This window comes from Stomoxys calcitrans, chromosome 1 (genome assembly GCF_963082655.1).
Source record: "Stomoxys calcitrans chromosome 1, idStoCalc2.1, whole genome shotgun sequence".
Lineage (NCBI taxonomy): Eukaryota > Metazoa > Arthropoda > Insecta > Diptera > Muscidae > Stomoxys > Stomoxys calcitrans.
The window spans coordinates 195027815-195045735 of NC_081552.1; the positions used below are offsets into that span (position 1 = coordinate 195027815).

The 17921-nt window shown below is 43.1% G+C and overlaps 1 protein-coding gene across 2 annotated transcripts; it reads left to right on the forward strand.

Moving 5' to 3' along the window:
• Positions 1-5516: 5516 nt before the first annotated feature.
• On the forward strand, positions 5517-17410 carry LOC106086771 (bax inhibitor 1). 2 transcript variants are annotated; one of them, XR_001221168.2, is made up of 6 exons: positions 5517-5692; positions 5762-5884; positions 13045-13498; positions 13567-13737; positions 16991-17081; positions 17159-17410. XR_001221168.2 is itself a non-coding variant. In XM_013251570.2 (5 exons), exons 2-5 carry the CDS (start codon positions 5829-5831, stop codon positions 17195-17197), a joined length of 720 nt encoding a protein of 239 aa, XP_013107024.1. In that variant the 5' UTR covers positions 5518-5692; positions 5762-5828; the 3' UTR covers positions 17198-17410. The 2 variants fall into 2 exon arrangements, 1 of the variants encoding a protein (XP_013107024.1); XM_013251570.2 differs by lacking the exon at positions 16991-17081 and having other exon boundaries at positions 5518-5692.
• Positions 17411-17921: the final 511 nt, after the last annotated feature.

Below are 17921 nucleotides of genomic sequence, written 5' to 3' on the forward strand. Positions count from 1 at the left end.
ATAAAATTTTGAAATAACCTGGGTTACGCCCCATCCCAAAACCCACCCGGACGGACATGCTTACCCATTGGGACAATATGGGTATCAAATGAAAGGTATTTGGTATATAAATTTCAACCAAAGTATTGGGGGGGGGTCCACCCCAAAAATAAAACCCCCAACAGGACTCTTTACCGCTTTGAGCAATATGGGTATCAAATGAAAGGTATTTAAAAGTAGAGCACAAATCTGAAATAAAAATCTATTCCTTTGTATCTGAGGCACCACCCCCGCCCCCCCCAAACCCCCCCGTAGGGCATATTTGCCAATTGGGGCAATATGGATATCAGTGAAAGATATTTAAAAGTAGAGTAAGAATCTGATAAAAAAAAAATATTCCTTGGCATCTGAGCCCCTCCTCACCCCCAAAAATCCTCCAGCTGGGCTTAATAACCAATTGGAACCATATGGATATCAAATGAAAGGTGTTTGGAAGTTGAGCACACATCTGTTATAAGAATTTGGTCCAATTTGTCTACGGGGTCTCCACAACCCCTTAAACGGACGTGAATGTCCAACGTCACAAAATGGGTATCAAATGAAAGGTCTTTGGGAGTTGACTTCGAATGTGATACACATATTTGGGATAGAGTCTAGGATCAGCCCACGCACTAAATACCCTTCAATAGGATGTGTACTTTGAGCGAGATAATATATGAATGAAAATTCTATGTTACTAGAGTTCGAATCTAATGTTGATATAAGGATTCAAGAATCTGGGTCACGTACTCTCGTACAGCAGGCGTGTAGATAGCGACAATAAAGGACTCAAATAAATTGTCTTTTGGGTCTAAGCGTCGGGGGGACCGACCCTCTGCTCCCAATAAAAGCAACGCCAAACTGTCATGTACGATGACCGAGAACATATATTGTACTCAAATAAAAGGACATGTCAGAGGGTAATCCCCTCCCCCATCCTACGCAAAAAAGGAATTAAAAATAATATATGAAGGGCGATCAGGATAGAATAGGAGAGAAATAAAATGTCTGTAGTAGTAGAATACAATGTCTTCCCACAAATTGGGATGAACCTGCGGATCATTAAAAATGTGGTAACCCAAGTGCTGCTTCGTAATATGATTTTCATTGTAGATAACCAAAACAAAAATGAAAATAATTAGTGTGGATCTGAACGAGACCCGTAGCCCAAAATATCTTGAACCCCACCTTCAAAATGCCTGACATTATGGGGTTCAAACAAAATCGTGCTCCAGCACGATGCTGACATTACTTCAGTCTCCGCCCGCTGAACTCCTCCTTTCAAACCGGCTATGTATGCCTACTATGGCAAAATATAATAGGTATTTGACAGAAGAAAACAAATATGATATTCAATTTTAAGGCCAAGTGCTTGGGAGTCGTCTCACCCCTTAAACTCCCCCTAAATCAATGGTAATTGGGGCAGAAATTTGAGAGTAGAGCACGATGCTGATACCTTGCCCCAAAAGTACTACCCAAAAATGAAAGTGTACCGATCGGGACAATATGGGATTCAAATGAAAGGTATTCAAGAGTATAGTATGAATTTCATAATAAAAGTTGGATCCAAGTACCTGGGGCCCCAAAACCCCTTAAAATAGGTTTATTTGACGATCTTGACAATATGGGACTCAAATGAGAGGCATTCGGGGGTAGATTACGAATATGGTCAGGAAGTAGGAATAGGCTTTATAATTTTTTGATAACGGAAGGGGCGGACCCTCCACCGTTACCCCAAAAACACCACTCAAAATCAAATGTTGGATCCAAGTACCTGGGGGCCCCAAACCCCCTTAAAATAGGTTTATTTGACGATCTTGACAATATGGGACTCAAATGAAAGGTATTCGGGGTAGATTACGAATATGGTCAGGAAGTAGGAATAGGCTTTATAATTTTTTGATAACGGAAGGGGGCGGACCCTCCACCGTTACCCCAAAAACACCACTCAAAATCAAAAGTGGACCGATAAGGACAAATGAAACGCATGCGGGAGTAGATAACGAATCTGGCATACAAATTTATGTCGAAGTATAGGGGGTCACACCATCCCCACAAAAACGCCCAAAATGGGCACATTAGCCTATAACGGATACACAATCCCATAGCAGCCGGTTGTACGCACCGGATTGACCCAATGGAACCCTCATCGCCAAGGGATGCCGCCTCAGTGTACGTGTTCGTCTTTTTTCGTCATGGGAGAGGCACATTCCGGAGTGCCTTCTCCGCACGCTTCTGGTCCGCGCCGGTATTGAGCCTGGTTCTGTTCGGTTTGCCAGAACCGCCTCCATCATCGGTCGATGTCAGTGAGGTGTAACCGGTGCATGGAGTGGGTACATTTCCGATCTTGCTCTAGCTTCACTTCACTACGGAAAGTAAAGTCATACTGGATATGTCGCAAGGTGCTGTGCGAACATAGCCAGCAGTGGATCACAAGCGTCGTCGTCGTCGCCTTTTGCGTCCTCGTCGTCGGATTATGTGACCCCCCCGACCTCTCTTGTATGGCAATATACGCAACGGCAGCATCCTAACCCAAATATTGCCAGGCCAGTGCCAGGAAATGTATCGTTTTTGCAGCTAAACTGCAACGGACTCCGTGGCAAGATCTATGAGAGTGTGGATTTCATGAGTCGGAGAGATATATTGGTCGCAGCGATCCAGGGGACAAAGCTGACCAACACCTGCAGCTTGCACAGTTGTCACAGATACAATGTGCTACGTAAGGATCGTTCAAGGAATGGAGGTGGTGGATCGGCCTTCGTGGTACACCATTCCGTGCAATATAGACCCATCTCGCCTGCGCCTGGCCCTAGTGACATCTACATGGAGAGCATGGGGATAACAGTCAGGTCTGGTACTGCCGAGATAGAGCTATACAACGTGTACATACCGCCGGTTGGTAGCTGTGTCCCGATTAATGGCCAGGCTTGCAACCCCCACATAAGTGGGTTACTATCGGGCCATAATCGTCTGGTTCTAGGGGACTTTAATGCGCATCACACTTCATGGCATTCTCCCCTAGTTAACGACCAGAGTGGCATAGCTTTGGCAGAGCAGATTGGGAGCTCCACGTTTTGCACGGTGAATGAGATCCCGCTGGAATAACGAGGAGGTGCAGCCAGTGACGTATCCTGACAAGCCGTCATCTCTTTGGGGTCAGACCACCTCCCCAAATTTAAAACCACCGACCGAACATCCGACTTCATAACCTCTGAGCGCCGGACGTTTATCAATCAGAAGAAGTCCGATTGGGATGTCTTCAGAGAGTAAAGCAATCGCCGCTTCAGTGGACTGACACCTCCCTCGGATGTCCTAGTTTCCAAGAGGAAATTCCGAGACATCATTAACGCAGCAGCCGCTCGCTTTATACCAGCCGGTCGAATACCCCAAGTGCGACCAACTTCCCGGCGCAGGCAGTGGTACTCGCAGACGTGCGTGATGGGATTCGTTGTACGGACCCACTAACCTCAGAATCAGCGAGCTGAATCTGGAAATAAACAGGGTAGTCAACGAACATAAGCGGAATTTGTGGCTGGAACACTTGGAGCAATGTAACTTAGGCACCAGTTTAGTCAAGCTGTGGTCTACTGTTAAGTTACTCTCGAACCTCTGTAAACGGGATGACAGGACATCAGTCACTTTGGCGACGTAACCATCACTGATCGCAAGAGATGCACTAGATTGTTCAACCGTTAATTTATTGTGCATCCCGAAAGCGAAAGGGCAAGGAGAAGGGCCATTCGTCGCATTCGAGGTCTGCGAGCCTATGGACAACCATCACAATTTACCATGAGCGAAGTTACCAATGTCATCCGTGGCCCCAAATCATCCAAGGCGTCGGCGGAGTCTTTACACTGATGCTGAAGAATCTGGATTTATCTGGAATTATGTACCTTACTACTGTCATAAACCTGTCTTTGAACACTCTTATAGTACCCGATGTCTGAAAGATGGACAGATTGAACCCGCTACTGAAGCTTGGAAGGAGCCTGCGTTTGGGGGAGTTGTACAGACTGATCTCCCTTCTCTCACCAGTAGCAAAGACGCTTGAGGCATTACTCCTCCCGAGCCTCGTAGAAGAATTTCCATTCGAGCATCAACAAGAATTTCGAAGACTGCATAGCACAACAACTGCTTTGCATGCCATCACCGCACAAATTTGCCGTGGCTTCAGTCAGCCCAGGCCATGTGATAGGACGGTCTTCGTCACTAAGCACCCCGGTAGACCAGTTCGTAGCATGCTCGGATGCCAGTGCGGGGGTCGTGGGTTCGATTCCCATCATAGGCCCTGGTCTATCGCTACTGTGGTATCACAATGGGCTTAAGGTTGTCTAAGTGAGTCTGTTAAAGCCTGCCACTCTTACCTAACCTAACCTTGTTCACTACAAATACGCGTGAGGTGAATACCGAGCTGATGGTGACGGTCGATGGAGAGAACCTTTAGATCAATCCAGATCCATGTGGATGCACTCCATCCACTACTTGACATATTGAAACCAAAACTCACATTTACAGTAATTGGAATGTTCTCTATCAAATTATATCAAAAAATTTGCCTTCCTTTTATGTTGACTTTTGCTATTTTCGGCCACGGCAATGACACTGTGCAGCGGTTCGCTCGAGACAACCTTTAAATAATTTAGCCATGGAAGATACTTGAAATTAATCAGCTGACCCTACCTATTTCAAATGTACCTTGGGTGAAAGCAAATAAGTGGCAACACGTTAGTTCTGACTGACGTGTCGTCTAGAGATGTGCGCGTGAGTCATTTTCCACTCACACTGAGAAGAAAAAAAATTACTCACGCACGACTTTTATGTCAACTCACGTTTATGCACGAGATGAACATTTTATTCACGCATGACTCACGGTTAAACAAATTTTTCCATGAAGCGAATAATAATTTTTTTCATGCGTCTCATATTATGGCTGGTACTATGTTCGTTTTTCGCAAAATTTTTTGGTGATTACTTTTTTAAGATAATAATTTAGAAGCAAGAAAACTTGCTGATTTCATTTAGAGGCGCATTCCCTCATTACTTATGAAAAATCTGAAATTTTTGTAGTGTTTCAAAAATGTAACCGTGAAAAATTTGTGTTTCCAACTGTGAAAAATATAGTACCAGCCTTTATGCAGCATTTCATGACATAATTAACAGGTAGTGTACCGTAAACAGCTGAGTACAATTTTTCTCGCGAAGTGCACTATCTGTCAACGAGTTTTGGTTGTGTGTGTGTATATTATAGTTAAGAACCATAACACACAAACAACGACAACTAATTGCGTACTCAAAATCAGAGTTGCACTCATCACTGATTTTGACAGATAATGCCCTCAATATTTTGTTGTGTCTCGTAATTAGTAGCATAAGCATTATTTCACTCTTTCACGCCCATGCACGAAGAATTTTGATTCAATCACGCCAACGTGACTCACTTGCACATCTCTAGTGTCCACCACACAATTTTACATGTTATAATGACGATTTCACCACTGCTCTAACCAATTGCATTTTTAACTTCGTTCAAAACAAACATAGAAGAAGAAAGAGAAAGAATTACGGACAGTCCAACTGGAAATTATCAAATTATTTTCATTAACTCATCATCGCGGATAGTGAAAAAACAAAAACACCACAGAAGCTAAAACACTTGTGTTTGGAAAGTGAAAACGTAGGAGTATTAGAAAACAATTTGTAATTTTTTTTTTCACAAAAAATTTTTCATTTGGTATTCTGACAGACTGTGGGAGGAAGAAAATTGAAGTCTAATTATAAATTGTTACTTTGGATATCCAACCGATCCCACTATGGATGCATTTCAAGATCGTTTCAATCGGTTCACAACGGGACTGAACGATAAGTAGTAAGTATAATCACGAAAAAATGGAAAATTCTACATCTTTCCATAAACAATTTATATATTTACATATATATACTAGCACTTATAGGCGTTCATATCTGCAAGTTACCTGCAGTAGATTTAGCTTCGAGAATTATTTTTGACCTATGCATATTGGACTTTGTGTTACCGACCTAACTTAATTATTTTTTTTTTTTCTATTTACATACAAACATGTGTCTCCGTTTTTTCCCTTCAGTGCGTATATACATACATATGTACATACGTGTGTATGTATGTGCGTATTTGGTGTGAACGGTCATATGTGTATAGTTATAATGGCATTCCTATTCTGATATCCACAAATCAAAAGTACACGTATCCCCACAATTAAATAATAAATATTTCATCATTCGACATGAACAGCGTTTTATAGGCCTACTTTTGAAATAACCTTAATGTGCAGATGGAGGTATGATGAATCACGGCCGCTGCATTTATTTAAAACAATACATTTTCTCTGCAGAGTCTTCAAGAGACAACTCTTCAAACTGATTAGTAAATCCCCCCTCTAAGGATATATGGTACCTGAATGGTTTAGCTAAGTTTGTAATAGGATGACGACCCATTACCATAGTTGGCATTACAGTGTTTTACTCTCAAAGCTTTTGAGTATCGACTTTAAACCCAAGTTCTGACAACCGCAATTGGAAGCCAACACAAATATCTTCTGCTCAAAAGAAAACGAAAAAGTGAAATACCTCAACAAGTTTTGATCTAATGGCATTTGGCATAATGCGCCAACTAAAGTCTCTAGCCAGCGCTTGCAGTGTATGTGAGTAGCAGACAAGCCTTATCGAGATGGAGCTCTAAACCGTGTATAAGTCGCAGGCCTGACATTGGTCAACTGGTTTTCGGCTATAATCACTTGGTATTAGAAGACTTTAATAATCAGTCCGTTTTATGGCAAATTGCAGGGACCACTGCCGTGAGGTTAAGGTAGCTTTCTCATTGGTCATGTGGAGGCCAAGGACACTGTGTGGATTACACCCTACCTGTGCCACTTTTCCTAATAGAATCGATCGAAACTACGATATCCCTAGTAACAGAAGTTACATAGACTTGCATACCAGATGGTTCCAAACTAAACGACCAGTTGGGCTGTGGGGTGTACTCTAAAGATTTAGAACTGGTCATATCGAAAAGGTTACCCGACCACTGCAGTGTGTATCAAGCAGAGATCCTTGCAATTAAGGAAGTGGTGAAATGGCTAGGATATAATGTCATTACGACGATTGGCATAAATATCTTCTCAGACAGCCATTAAATCCCTGGAGAACGTATTTCTGAACACAAAAACCGGCCCCGACAGTCGCAAATCTCTCAACGAGGTGGGTGAACAGTTCAAAATTCACCTATTCTGGGTAACGGGCCACAGAGATATCCCAGGAAATTGTAAAGCGGACAAGCTTGCGAGACTAGGAAATACCTTACCAGAGAAACTGGAATCTGTGTGTATGCCTCTAGCGACATGTAAGCTAAGTTTTCAGGACCAGGCCCGAAGGGTAACGAATGATAGATGGTCACAAAGCGGGGGACTGTTAGTATTCCAAAACTATATGGCCTCATCTAGACGTCATGACAGGTCACTGTCTAATCGGAAAACATGCTGACAGACTAAAGGTTGCCAGCAACGACTTTTGCAGAAGCTGTAGGGACATCGAAGAAGAAGAGACTATAGAACACCTTCTGTGTGTGTGTCCCGCACTAACAGTTAGAAGGAGTTCCACTTTAGGTTCTCATTTCTTTGAGATTGGCGGATGTGAACATTCGCAAGTTATTGGGCTTTTTATAGCGATCTGGATGATTCAACGGTTGGGACTAGAAGGCATCTTCCTTCTTCTGTTACTGTGGTATCACAATGGACGAAAACGTCGAAGTGAGTCTGATGGCAGACTGTCACTTAAACCTAACCTAAACATGGCATTCGCTGCTAGGAAACGACCAGCTGATGGAAAGCTCCAACTTTTGCACGGTAAATGATGATGCCCGCAACAGAAATACGGAGGATTAATGTGGTTCGCTATCTATGCTGCGGTACAACCTTGCTCCCAAAGGGAGCTTGCCAAGAAACTACTTCAACATGCAAGTATTATGTGGCTATAACAACATATCACGATTCGGCCTGTTACGTGAGGTGTTAATCGCGGTGATCGGTTCTTTGGACCGGAACGAGCTGGCTCGACATATAGGCACGTGGCTACAAGAATAACAACATGAGGTATCCTGACAACAGTTGATTTCATTGGAGTCAGACCAACTCCCTATCCTTCTCTCCAGCGACCGACAATCTGACGTCATAACATCTGAACACAGGACGTACTGCGTATGTCAAGCAGAAGAAATTTGATTCGAATGCCTTCAGAGAATGCAACTGACGCCGCTTCAGTGAACTTCTATCTCTGTTGTTGTAGCCACATTGTGTGTAGAGGTAAGCTCGTTCCAGCCCGAAGACCGATCGCCGCGGAAATAGGGTGGCTATTGGTTATTTGAAGGCTCCACAATAACTCGCCTTGTCATATCGAGCATTATAGGCACTATTTGTGCAAGAGCCGGTGCCGCCTGAACTCTCACTGAGACTCTCCTCTCAATACCGATGATTGTCCGCGACTGCCGTTACAGCTACTTCGTATGGAGCATTCCACTATTCTTCTCCTGACAGCAATGAACCCCACACAGATCGGACCTCAATGTTCCAGCCTGTGTGGTGCTCACAGCTAGCCCGCGCCGGGAACCTTTATCTCTCTCAGAGAGAGGTGTTGCTGAGAAGAAATTCAGAGACATCATTAAAGCAGCTGCCGCCTACTTCATGCAAGCAGGTGAAATATTCCAGCTGAGGCTCAATGCCCCAGCTCAGACAGCTGAACTCGCATGATGGGATTCGTCGCTCCAATCCGGCTTACCCTATAATCAGGGAAATTAATTTATGGTTACAGCACTCGAATCACTGTAACCTAAATCCCGGAAATGAATAAAGGGATGACAGTAACGGATTCGAAAATATGCACAATGTTGTTCATACGACAATTTATTGAACATCCCGAAATTGATAGAGTGTGGGCAATTTCTCACATAGTGCTCTCCGGGCCACGGACAATTTACGCTTGTCTTCGGCAACGGCAAATTGTTGTTGTTGTTATTATTGCCACAGATTTTAATGTGGAGGTAGCGATCCTTGTCAAGTTGCATAGGACTTGTTTCCGTCCATAGGGACCATACGCCATTGATTTGTTAAAGGCACATAAACCCCGGCATATCATATCGAGTATCACAGGCTACCAGTATTTAAGGAAGAGCCGGTGCCGCCAGATCTCTTACTGGGAATCTCCACTCGATAAGTAGAAAAGAAACATTCCGCCATCGGCAACCTGTAGACTCGCCCGGTTGCTCTCAGCTGAGCTTCTCGTGTTGATAATAAACACCTGGCCCGGCATGTGATAACTATGTGCAGCACACGGGTTGCAACTCTCAGTTCCATCGTCATTGCCAGAAGATGGGAGCTGGGAGCTACCGGGCGCGTTTACAGGTTGCTGATAGTGGGTTGCACCTTATTCGGAGTAGTTGCGGTCGCGGACAATCAGCGGTATTGCTTAATAATGGAGTGCCTATACTACTCGATATGACAAGACGAGTTATTGGCGCCTTTAAATAATCAATGGCCATAACTTTCCATTGGCGGTCCTATGGACCGGGGCGAACTTGCTCACCTACATGAGGTTGACGAGGTTCGCCACTCCGCATACAAATGTGGGTACAACAAGAGCAATGAACTCGGAATTCCAACCCCTTTGCTGCTAATAGTGATCCTGGAGCAGTGCCAAATCATCCATAAACGAAAGAAACTGAGCAAGAAACTATTCTGGATACTTATAGTTCCTTATGTTTGGAAAATGAAAAGAATAGAAAACGATTCGAACAAGGGTGAACCGAACAAACCAATTTGCCTTCTCTCGCCAGTAGCTAAGATGCTTGAAGCACTGTTTCCCCCAAGCCTTGTTAAAGAATTTCCATGCATTGAGAATCAGCATGGATTTCGTATATAGCATAGCACCTGAGTTCCCCTAGGTGGGGTTGGTGCCGGAGAACTGTTAAATCTCTACCTAACATCGATTGCTCTGAGGCTAACGTTTTGCCTGGATACGATTCTTCGCGGAAACCCTCGTTGGTGACATCTGCGATCAGTTGAACGTCTAACTCATTTATCCTGCGCAGCAAGAAATTTAAAGATTAACGCTACCAAAATCTTTAGCCAAATTGTTCCCTCCATGAAAAATGGATGACGTAACGATTCCGACCAACAAATATCCCAAAATATTTGCCGACACGAGACCTTGTTGACTACATACATATTGGGTTGCCCAAAAAGTAATTGCGGATTTTTCATATAGTCGGCGTTGACAAATTTTTCACAGCTTGTGACTCTGTAATTGCATTCTTTCTTCTGGGAGCTATCAGCTGTTACTTTTAGCTTGCTTTAGAAAAAAGTGTATAAAAAGTATATTTGATTGAAGTTCATTCTAAGTTTTATTAAAAATGTGCATTTACTTTCTTTTAAAAAATCCGCAATTACTTTTTGGGCAACCCAATACAAGGCAAGTCGGTGGTAAACTATACAACATCGGAGTGGAATCGCAAGCTAAGCAACACATAGTGAAATAAGCCTCAGATCTGCCACAATGCTGCTCTTCAAATTGCGATGGGATGTCTCCTCAGTTCTCGTGTTGACCACCTGCATAAGGGTACAAAAATCCTACCAGAGCGTATACACAATTTAAAGCCCGGCACGACATAACTATGAGCACCCCACTGGCTGAAACTTTAAGCTACAATCTGTGTGGTGTTCATCGTTATCACGAGAAGCTTAGCTGTAAGCTACCGGCTGCGTCCACAGGTCGCGGATAGTGGAATGATCTGTATGAAGAAGCTGTATTTGCAGTTGCGGACAATCAGCGGCACAGCATAGCTGTGAGCACCACACAGCCTGGAACATTGAAGTCCGATCTGTGTGGTGTTCATTGCTGTCACGAGAAGCTTAGCTGCGAGCTGCCAGGCGCTTCTACAGGTTGCGAATAGTAGAATGCTCCATACGGAGGAGGTGGAACGTCCGTCGCGGACGATCGGCGGTATCGAGCGGAGAGTTTCAGTATGAGTTCGCGCGGCACCGTCTCTTGCACAGATACCGAGTGTCTACGATGCTCGAAATGACAAGGCGAGTTATTGGCGCTTTTAAATAACCAATGGCCAACCTGTTCTCGCGGCGAATGGTCGTATAGACTGGTACGAGCTTGATGTTGTTGTTGTTGTAGTAGTTTATTGTGTTCTATCTTTCGTCTGCTTGATTCTATTGAGTGTCAAGAGCCAGGAACTCTGCGACTAAGATGGGGTGCGTCCACAGGGATCTGGGTCTGAGTCGAGTGGGTCTATCTAGGCAGTTAAACAGGTGACGTGTATCGTGCGGTCCCTGGTTACAATCGAAACATACATCTTGCACGTCGGTATCAATCCTTGCTCTGTAGGAGTTGAGACGGCTACATCTGCCGGAACGTAATTGAGCCAGAACTACTCTGGATTGCCGGGGAAGGTCAATTTCTTCAGGTGCAATAGGAGGCGTTCGTTCTCCAAGGACTACATTCACCCGGTAGCCAATTACCGCATCTGCATGAATGTTGTTTAGACCTGCTTAATCTAGAGGTTCTCTCTTGTAGCGCTGAACCTCACGCTCTAGATCATGTAGACCTACCTTAAGGCTTCTGGGCGGTGGATATCTATCCACAAGATGATGATTTAGATGGTCTCTGCGATAACAGCCCAAAAGGTATTGCTTAGACAGCATGTTATGTCTTCGCACTGGTAGGATCTTTGTCTCCTGATGATGGAGGTGGTTCACATAGAACTGAGGAGACAGCCCGTCGCAGTTCGAAGGGCGGCATTCAGACAGACCTGAATAATATTCCACTGCGTGTCACAAAGTTGACAAGACCACACTGGCGCTGCATAACTTACCACAGACCGTCCAATTACTTTGAACGTGGTCAACAAGGTTTCTTTGTCTGCACTCCAAGTACTGCCAGCAAGTTACTTGAGGACCTTGTTTCTACTTTTGACTTTATCGCAAATTGCTGTGGCATGTGGGGGGAAAGTGTAAGAGCTGTTAATTTCGTTTCGCCATCGACCATCACAGTCAGCTCAGTATTCACCTCACGCGTATTTGTAGTGAACAATGTGGCTGAAGATTTGGTGACAGATATCTTCAGATTTCTTGCAGCGAAATATGAGGCAAGTTCGTTGAGGTAGACGTTCAACCTAACGCAGATGTCAACAATGGGCGATGCCGTGATCGTACAATCGTCCACATATTATACGATCTCTATGCCGTCTGGAGGGAGTGGAATGGAGGATAGTTAGAGGTTAAACAGTGCCGGAGATATCACCTCACCTTGGGGAACTCCCTGTTTCACACTACGGTGCTTCGACTTCCTATCCCTAAATTCCGCAAATGACTGGCGACCACAAAGATAATTCGCGACCCAGCTTCTCAGACCTGGCTGGAGGGACGTGTTGGCGATGTCCTATCGAATGCCTTCGATAGGTCTAGTACCACGAGGACCGTCCTATCACATGGCTTGGGCTGATTGAAGCCACAGCAAATGTGTGCGGTGATGGGATGCAAAGCTGTTGTTGTGCCATGCAGTCTTCGAAATCCATGTTGATGCTCGGCGAATGGAAATTCTCCTACGAGGCTCGGAGGAGTAATGCCTCAAGCGTCTTTGCTTTGATAAGAAGTTAATAAGTTCCTGCGCCGCTTGAGAAAGTCCAAAAACTGTCATCTTCAAACTAGACCAAGGGCCTTCACATTGTATCTTCATGTCGGAAAATCAATGTATTTTGAGCTCGCAACACGCAACATATTTGCCCGTTGACAATGCAACTGAAATTGGGATGCAATCCATAATCTACACCTTGTAATTTTCTTACTTTTATGATGCGAATTTGCAATACCACACTCTTAACTAGCCCCTTGCGCTGTGATGACATTCACACAAAAGATTGACGTTTTGAATTCCTGTATTTTATTATAATTTTATATTAATTATCTATTTTACCCTTCCTTCTTCCTCTTTTAGTGAACCTTATGTCAAGCAACATTTGGCTAAAGTCTATATGATGTTGGGCGGAACATCGGCCGTAACAGCCATTGGTTCCATGCTCCAAATGAAGCACATTGTTGATTTGGGTTTCCTGGCGGCATTGGGCTCACTTTTCTTGGTATTAGGCCTGTTATTCTACCGCGACAATGGCAAAAACTATTACACCCGAGTTGCCATGTTGTACGCTTTTGGCTTTTGTTCTGGACAATCTATGGGACCCCTATTAAGTTATGTCGTCAGAGTTGATCCATCGATTATAGTTACGGCATTAGTTGGTACATTCATAACTTTTGCATCATTGTCTGCGGCTGCTTTATTGGCTGGTCGCGGCCAATTTCTATTTTTGGGTGGAATTTTGATAAGTGTGGTAAATACCATGGCCCTTTTAAGCCTTATGAACATCTTTTTCAAATCGGTCATTGTGCAAATGGTAAGAAACTTTTTGACGCATGTTTATCTTTTTTCTATTGTAAAATAATTATTTTTGTGTTCTTTTAGGGCCAACTTTACATTGGTGTTATCGTTATGGCCGGCTTCATCTTGTTTGATACACAAAGCATTGTTGAAAAAGTTCGCCTTGGTAATCGGGATGTTGTACAGCATGCATTGGATTTGTTCTTTGATGTTTTGAATATGTTCAGGCGTTTGGTGATAATTCTTACACAAAAGGTATGTATTTTTAGAATACTTGATTTTATTGTAATCGTTATTCAGCATCATCATTTACATATTTTTGCTAAGCAAATGAGTAGGACATATATCGCAGTGTTAATACAAAAAAGCTTCCCAATTTCATATATCATTTTGTCATAACATTTGGGCTAAAATTTCGCACGGTGACTTCTCTTATGATCCATAAGATAAAAACAATATCTTGAGGACCTACAGGAAGTAATTCTAATCCCAATATGGAAAAAGTCCATAAAGATATTTTGTCATGACCTACCATTATAAGAAAACCCTGATAAAGAACTTGATAAACGTGATCCATAGCGATGGCTATACATGTAAGATTCGGTACAGCCGAACTTTACCCGCGTTTACTTTTTTTTTTTTTTTTTTCTTATTATATTTCATTTTTTCTTATATTGGCCAACCTCATTGGATGGGGTGGGCTGCTCTATATTTTCCTGAGTTATCTCTGTGGCTCGGCACCCAGATAAGGTGAATTTTGAGCTGTTCAGTCATCTCGTTGAGAAATCTACTACAGTCGAGGACGGTATTTTAATTCAGAAATACGTTCCCTACAGATTCAGTGAGTACCTGGCTTTCTGAGATCTTAGCCACTCCATCACTTCTTTAATTGCAAAAATTTCCGATTGATACACACTATAGTGGAAGGGTAGGTTAGGTTAAAAAGGGGGTGCAGATATTAATCCGCTGCATGTCACTATGGACGTACACCTAAGCCAGTAATCGGCTTGTTGTGCGCTCTAAAAACTATAAAGTAACCTCTAAAATGCAAATTTTAAGTTAGGAATTCCGTGCTAATTACAAAATCCTTAATTGTTTTCAACATCACTCCTCTAAGTTGGTTCATATCTGGTATTGTGTCTCCAACTAAATGCCGGCATCTGTTAGACGCGAAAGCCGGGCAATGACAAAGGAAATGCTCCAACGTCTCCTCATCTTCCCCGCATGCCCTACACATGCTATAACTTGCCGCACCGATTTAAATAAGTGAGCTCGTAGTTCTATGTGTCCTGTTATGATACCAATAGCAATGCTGACCTCCTTGCTTCCTTTTAGTAAAAGCCTTGTCTTCTCACGATCTAGATCCCCCCATAGGATTTTCGCCGTCCTACCGACCGCTTCGCTGTTCCACAATGTTGCATGCGCATTCGTCGCCCACTCCCTTAACTCGGTCTGCGTCGACCCGAAAGGCTTCGGGTTAACCAAGTTTATTGACGGTAGTCCTTTGGCCTTCATCGCCAAATCGTCTGCCCTTTCATTTCCCTTTATTCCCTCTTTTATGGCCCGGCAACCAAACGATGCGAATTTTTCCATCCTCAGACTAGGTGTTAATCAACTTCTTACACTACAAGACTGTTCGTGACCTTACCGTCCTGGTTGTTATTGCCCTTATGGCAATTTTACTGTCGGTAAAGATGTTCACACTCGACGTCCTCGCGTTAGCACCACACCACTTCTCACATTCCGCCTGCAGGACCGTATTATGGTCAGGCAGTCTAAAACAGATCTCAGTCCCTGTATTCTTAATGTAAACCCTCAGGCCCACTCTGTCCTCTAGCTTTGGAAGGGTAAGTTTCTCAAAATGACCAGTCCTAGTTTGTGTCTACGTACCTTCTATTGTATGTTGTTGTTCCACACTATGTGGAACATGGGGCATTATATTAAGGACAAACACACCGTCCGCAGAGGACGCATGTCCAAAGAGAAGGCTCCTTTAGCCTTACTGCAGTGGTTGTTGTTGTTGTAGCCACATTTTCATGTGGAGGTGGCGATCCTCGCCAAGCTCCTGTAGGTGAGCAAGCTCGTTCCGGACCAAAGGACCGATGGCCGCGGGAACAGGTTGGCCATTGTTTATTTAAAGGCGCCAATAATTCGCCTTGGCGTATCGAACCTCAAAGTTCCAGCCTGTGTGGTGCTCATAGCTATCCCATCACGACCATTAGAAGTCCTCGTTCTCAGTGCGGTTGTGATACACAAACAAGCCATTCTTGAGTCCAGTAGAGTATTGAACCGTAGGTGGACTTTTGAATTGCTGTTCACCAGACCACAACACCATATATAGCATCAACCCAATGGCAGCCGGTTGTACGTATCGGATTGGCCCGACGGAGTCTTTCATCGGCAAAGACGGCCGCCTCAGTGTACAACACACTGCTACAACAACAACAACCACATATAGCATTATATGTCTGAGAACTGCAGTGTACAGCCAATGCATGACAAGAGGTTTATCATCTTTCGGGATCACCATCTTCCAGACGTCGGGTACTATAAGTGTGTTCAAAGACATGTTGAGAACGGTTCTTCAGCATCAGTGTAGAGATTTCGTCGGACCCCAACGTCTTGGTTGACATTCGTTACTTCGTTCATGGTATATTGTGATGGCTGTCCATCGGCTCGAAGACCACGGATACGACGAATGACTCTGCTCCTAGCGCTGTCACTCTCGGGATGCCCAATAAATTGACGGTTGACAAAACCTGGCGCATCTCTTCGGATCAGTCACAGTTACGTAGCCAAAAGCGATTGAAGTACCGTTCACCGTGGTTCGAGAGTGACTTAACAGTAGACCACAGCTTGCCTAAACTGGTACCCAAGTTATATTGCTGCAACTGTTCCAGTCACAAATTCTGCTTATGTTCGTTGACTACTACCCTGTTAATTTTTAAATTCAACTCGCTGATTCTGGGGATAGTGGGGTCCGTGCAACGAATCCTATCACGCTCGCTGCGAGTACCACTGCCTGCGCCGGGAAATTGGACCGCGATTGGTGTACTCTCTGAAGCCGACCCAATCGGCCTTCTTCTGATTGATAAACGTCCGGCGCTCAGAGGTTATGAAGTCGGATGGTGAGAATTGTGAGGAGGTGATCTGATCCCAAAGAAATGACGTCTTGAGAGGTTACGTCACTCAAGAGATCGGGGGATGGAATGAAAATAAATGGCGAGCTGCTGCATCCCCTCGTAACCCTAGTAGGGGCATTCTCATAGCATCCCTTGTTTGAAAACCCTTTTGAGCCAGTGTTAGGTCGTGTTAGTCAAATATCATCGTATTTAGAAGAAATTCTTTTTTTCAGCCCCATTTTATTCTTAAGTACGTATATTCGAGTACAAATGACCTATTTCTTTTATAAAGATCAACAGGCTGACGGTATTTACAAATTTCGGTTGTATTTATCAAAAATAAATTTCCATTATAACATAAACTTGTAATTCATACAATTTTTCAGTTGAGAGAATATTCGATTTCCTAAATATGTAACATTGTTGTTGGGATAGCACGAAAACCCATTCCGATCAAATGCAAATTCCGAATTAAATGTCTGTAAAAATCTCTTACTATTTATTTTCTTACATTTATTATTAAATAACAAATTATTAATTCTATTATTTTACAGGAGGAACGCAGACGCGAAAACGAGCGCAAGCGTCGCTAAATGCAGTGGAGTTGTAACACCTTGGGATATCTTTTAAGGCGTCAGTCGTTTACAATTGCCATATTTATAAAGGCGATCTAGTTTTTTCTAAAATTGAGAAGTCTCAATATATTTTAGGATTTAATTTACATGAAAAGAAATTTTGTTGAAATCAAAATTGTATATTAACTAATTACAATATTATTAAAATACTAAAAAACCAACAACAACCAATATAAAGTTGTTTACTTTTCTTTTCATTCTTTTTACTAGACCACGTTTTTTTCAAATCTGAGAATACATGTATATGATTACCACGATCTTGTTTTAAATTCAGCTAAATTAATTTAAGCTGCTTTTTATATATACGCTTACTATAATTTTAGTAAAAAAAAAATAATTAATTTAAGGTTACTCGTTATCCGAGTTGAATATGAATTATATGCAAGAAATGTCACGTGTTACACTCAGACTATACTGTTTGGATACCAAGAGTCGAGTTCGTGACAAAGATCATCAATACTTCTTTAGCATTGAATATACCTGTGCCTGGAAATTTGGACTGAAATTTCATTGCTGAAAACGAGGCAAGGATTCAAGTAAGGGTGAATCGTTCAGGCTGTTTTCTTTTTCTCGACAATGGTTATACTACCGGAGGCACTATTTTTACCGTTACCTTGTTGAAAACTATATTATTGTCACCCATCAGCATCACACCACTACTGCTCCACACGGTATAGATGTG

Excerpts from the sequence above, each read along its gene's own strand:
- LOC106086771 (XM_013251570.2), top strand. The coding sequence starts at position 5,829 with ATGGATGCATTTCAAGATCGTTTCAATCGGTTCACAACGGGACTGAAC. Across the intron at positions 5,885-13,044 it reads ACGGGACTGAACGATAAGTA|TGAACCTTATGTCAAGCAAC; the intron begins GTAAGTATAATC and ends TTCCTCTTTTAG. Across the intron at positions 13,499-13,566 it reads AATCGGTCATTGTGCAAATG|GGCCAACTTTACATTGGTGT; the intron begins GTAAGAAACTTT and ends GTGTTCTTTTAG.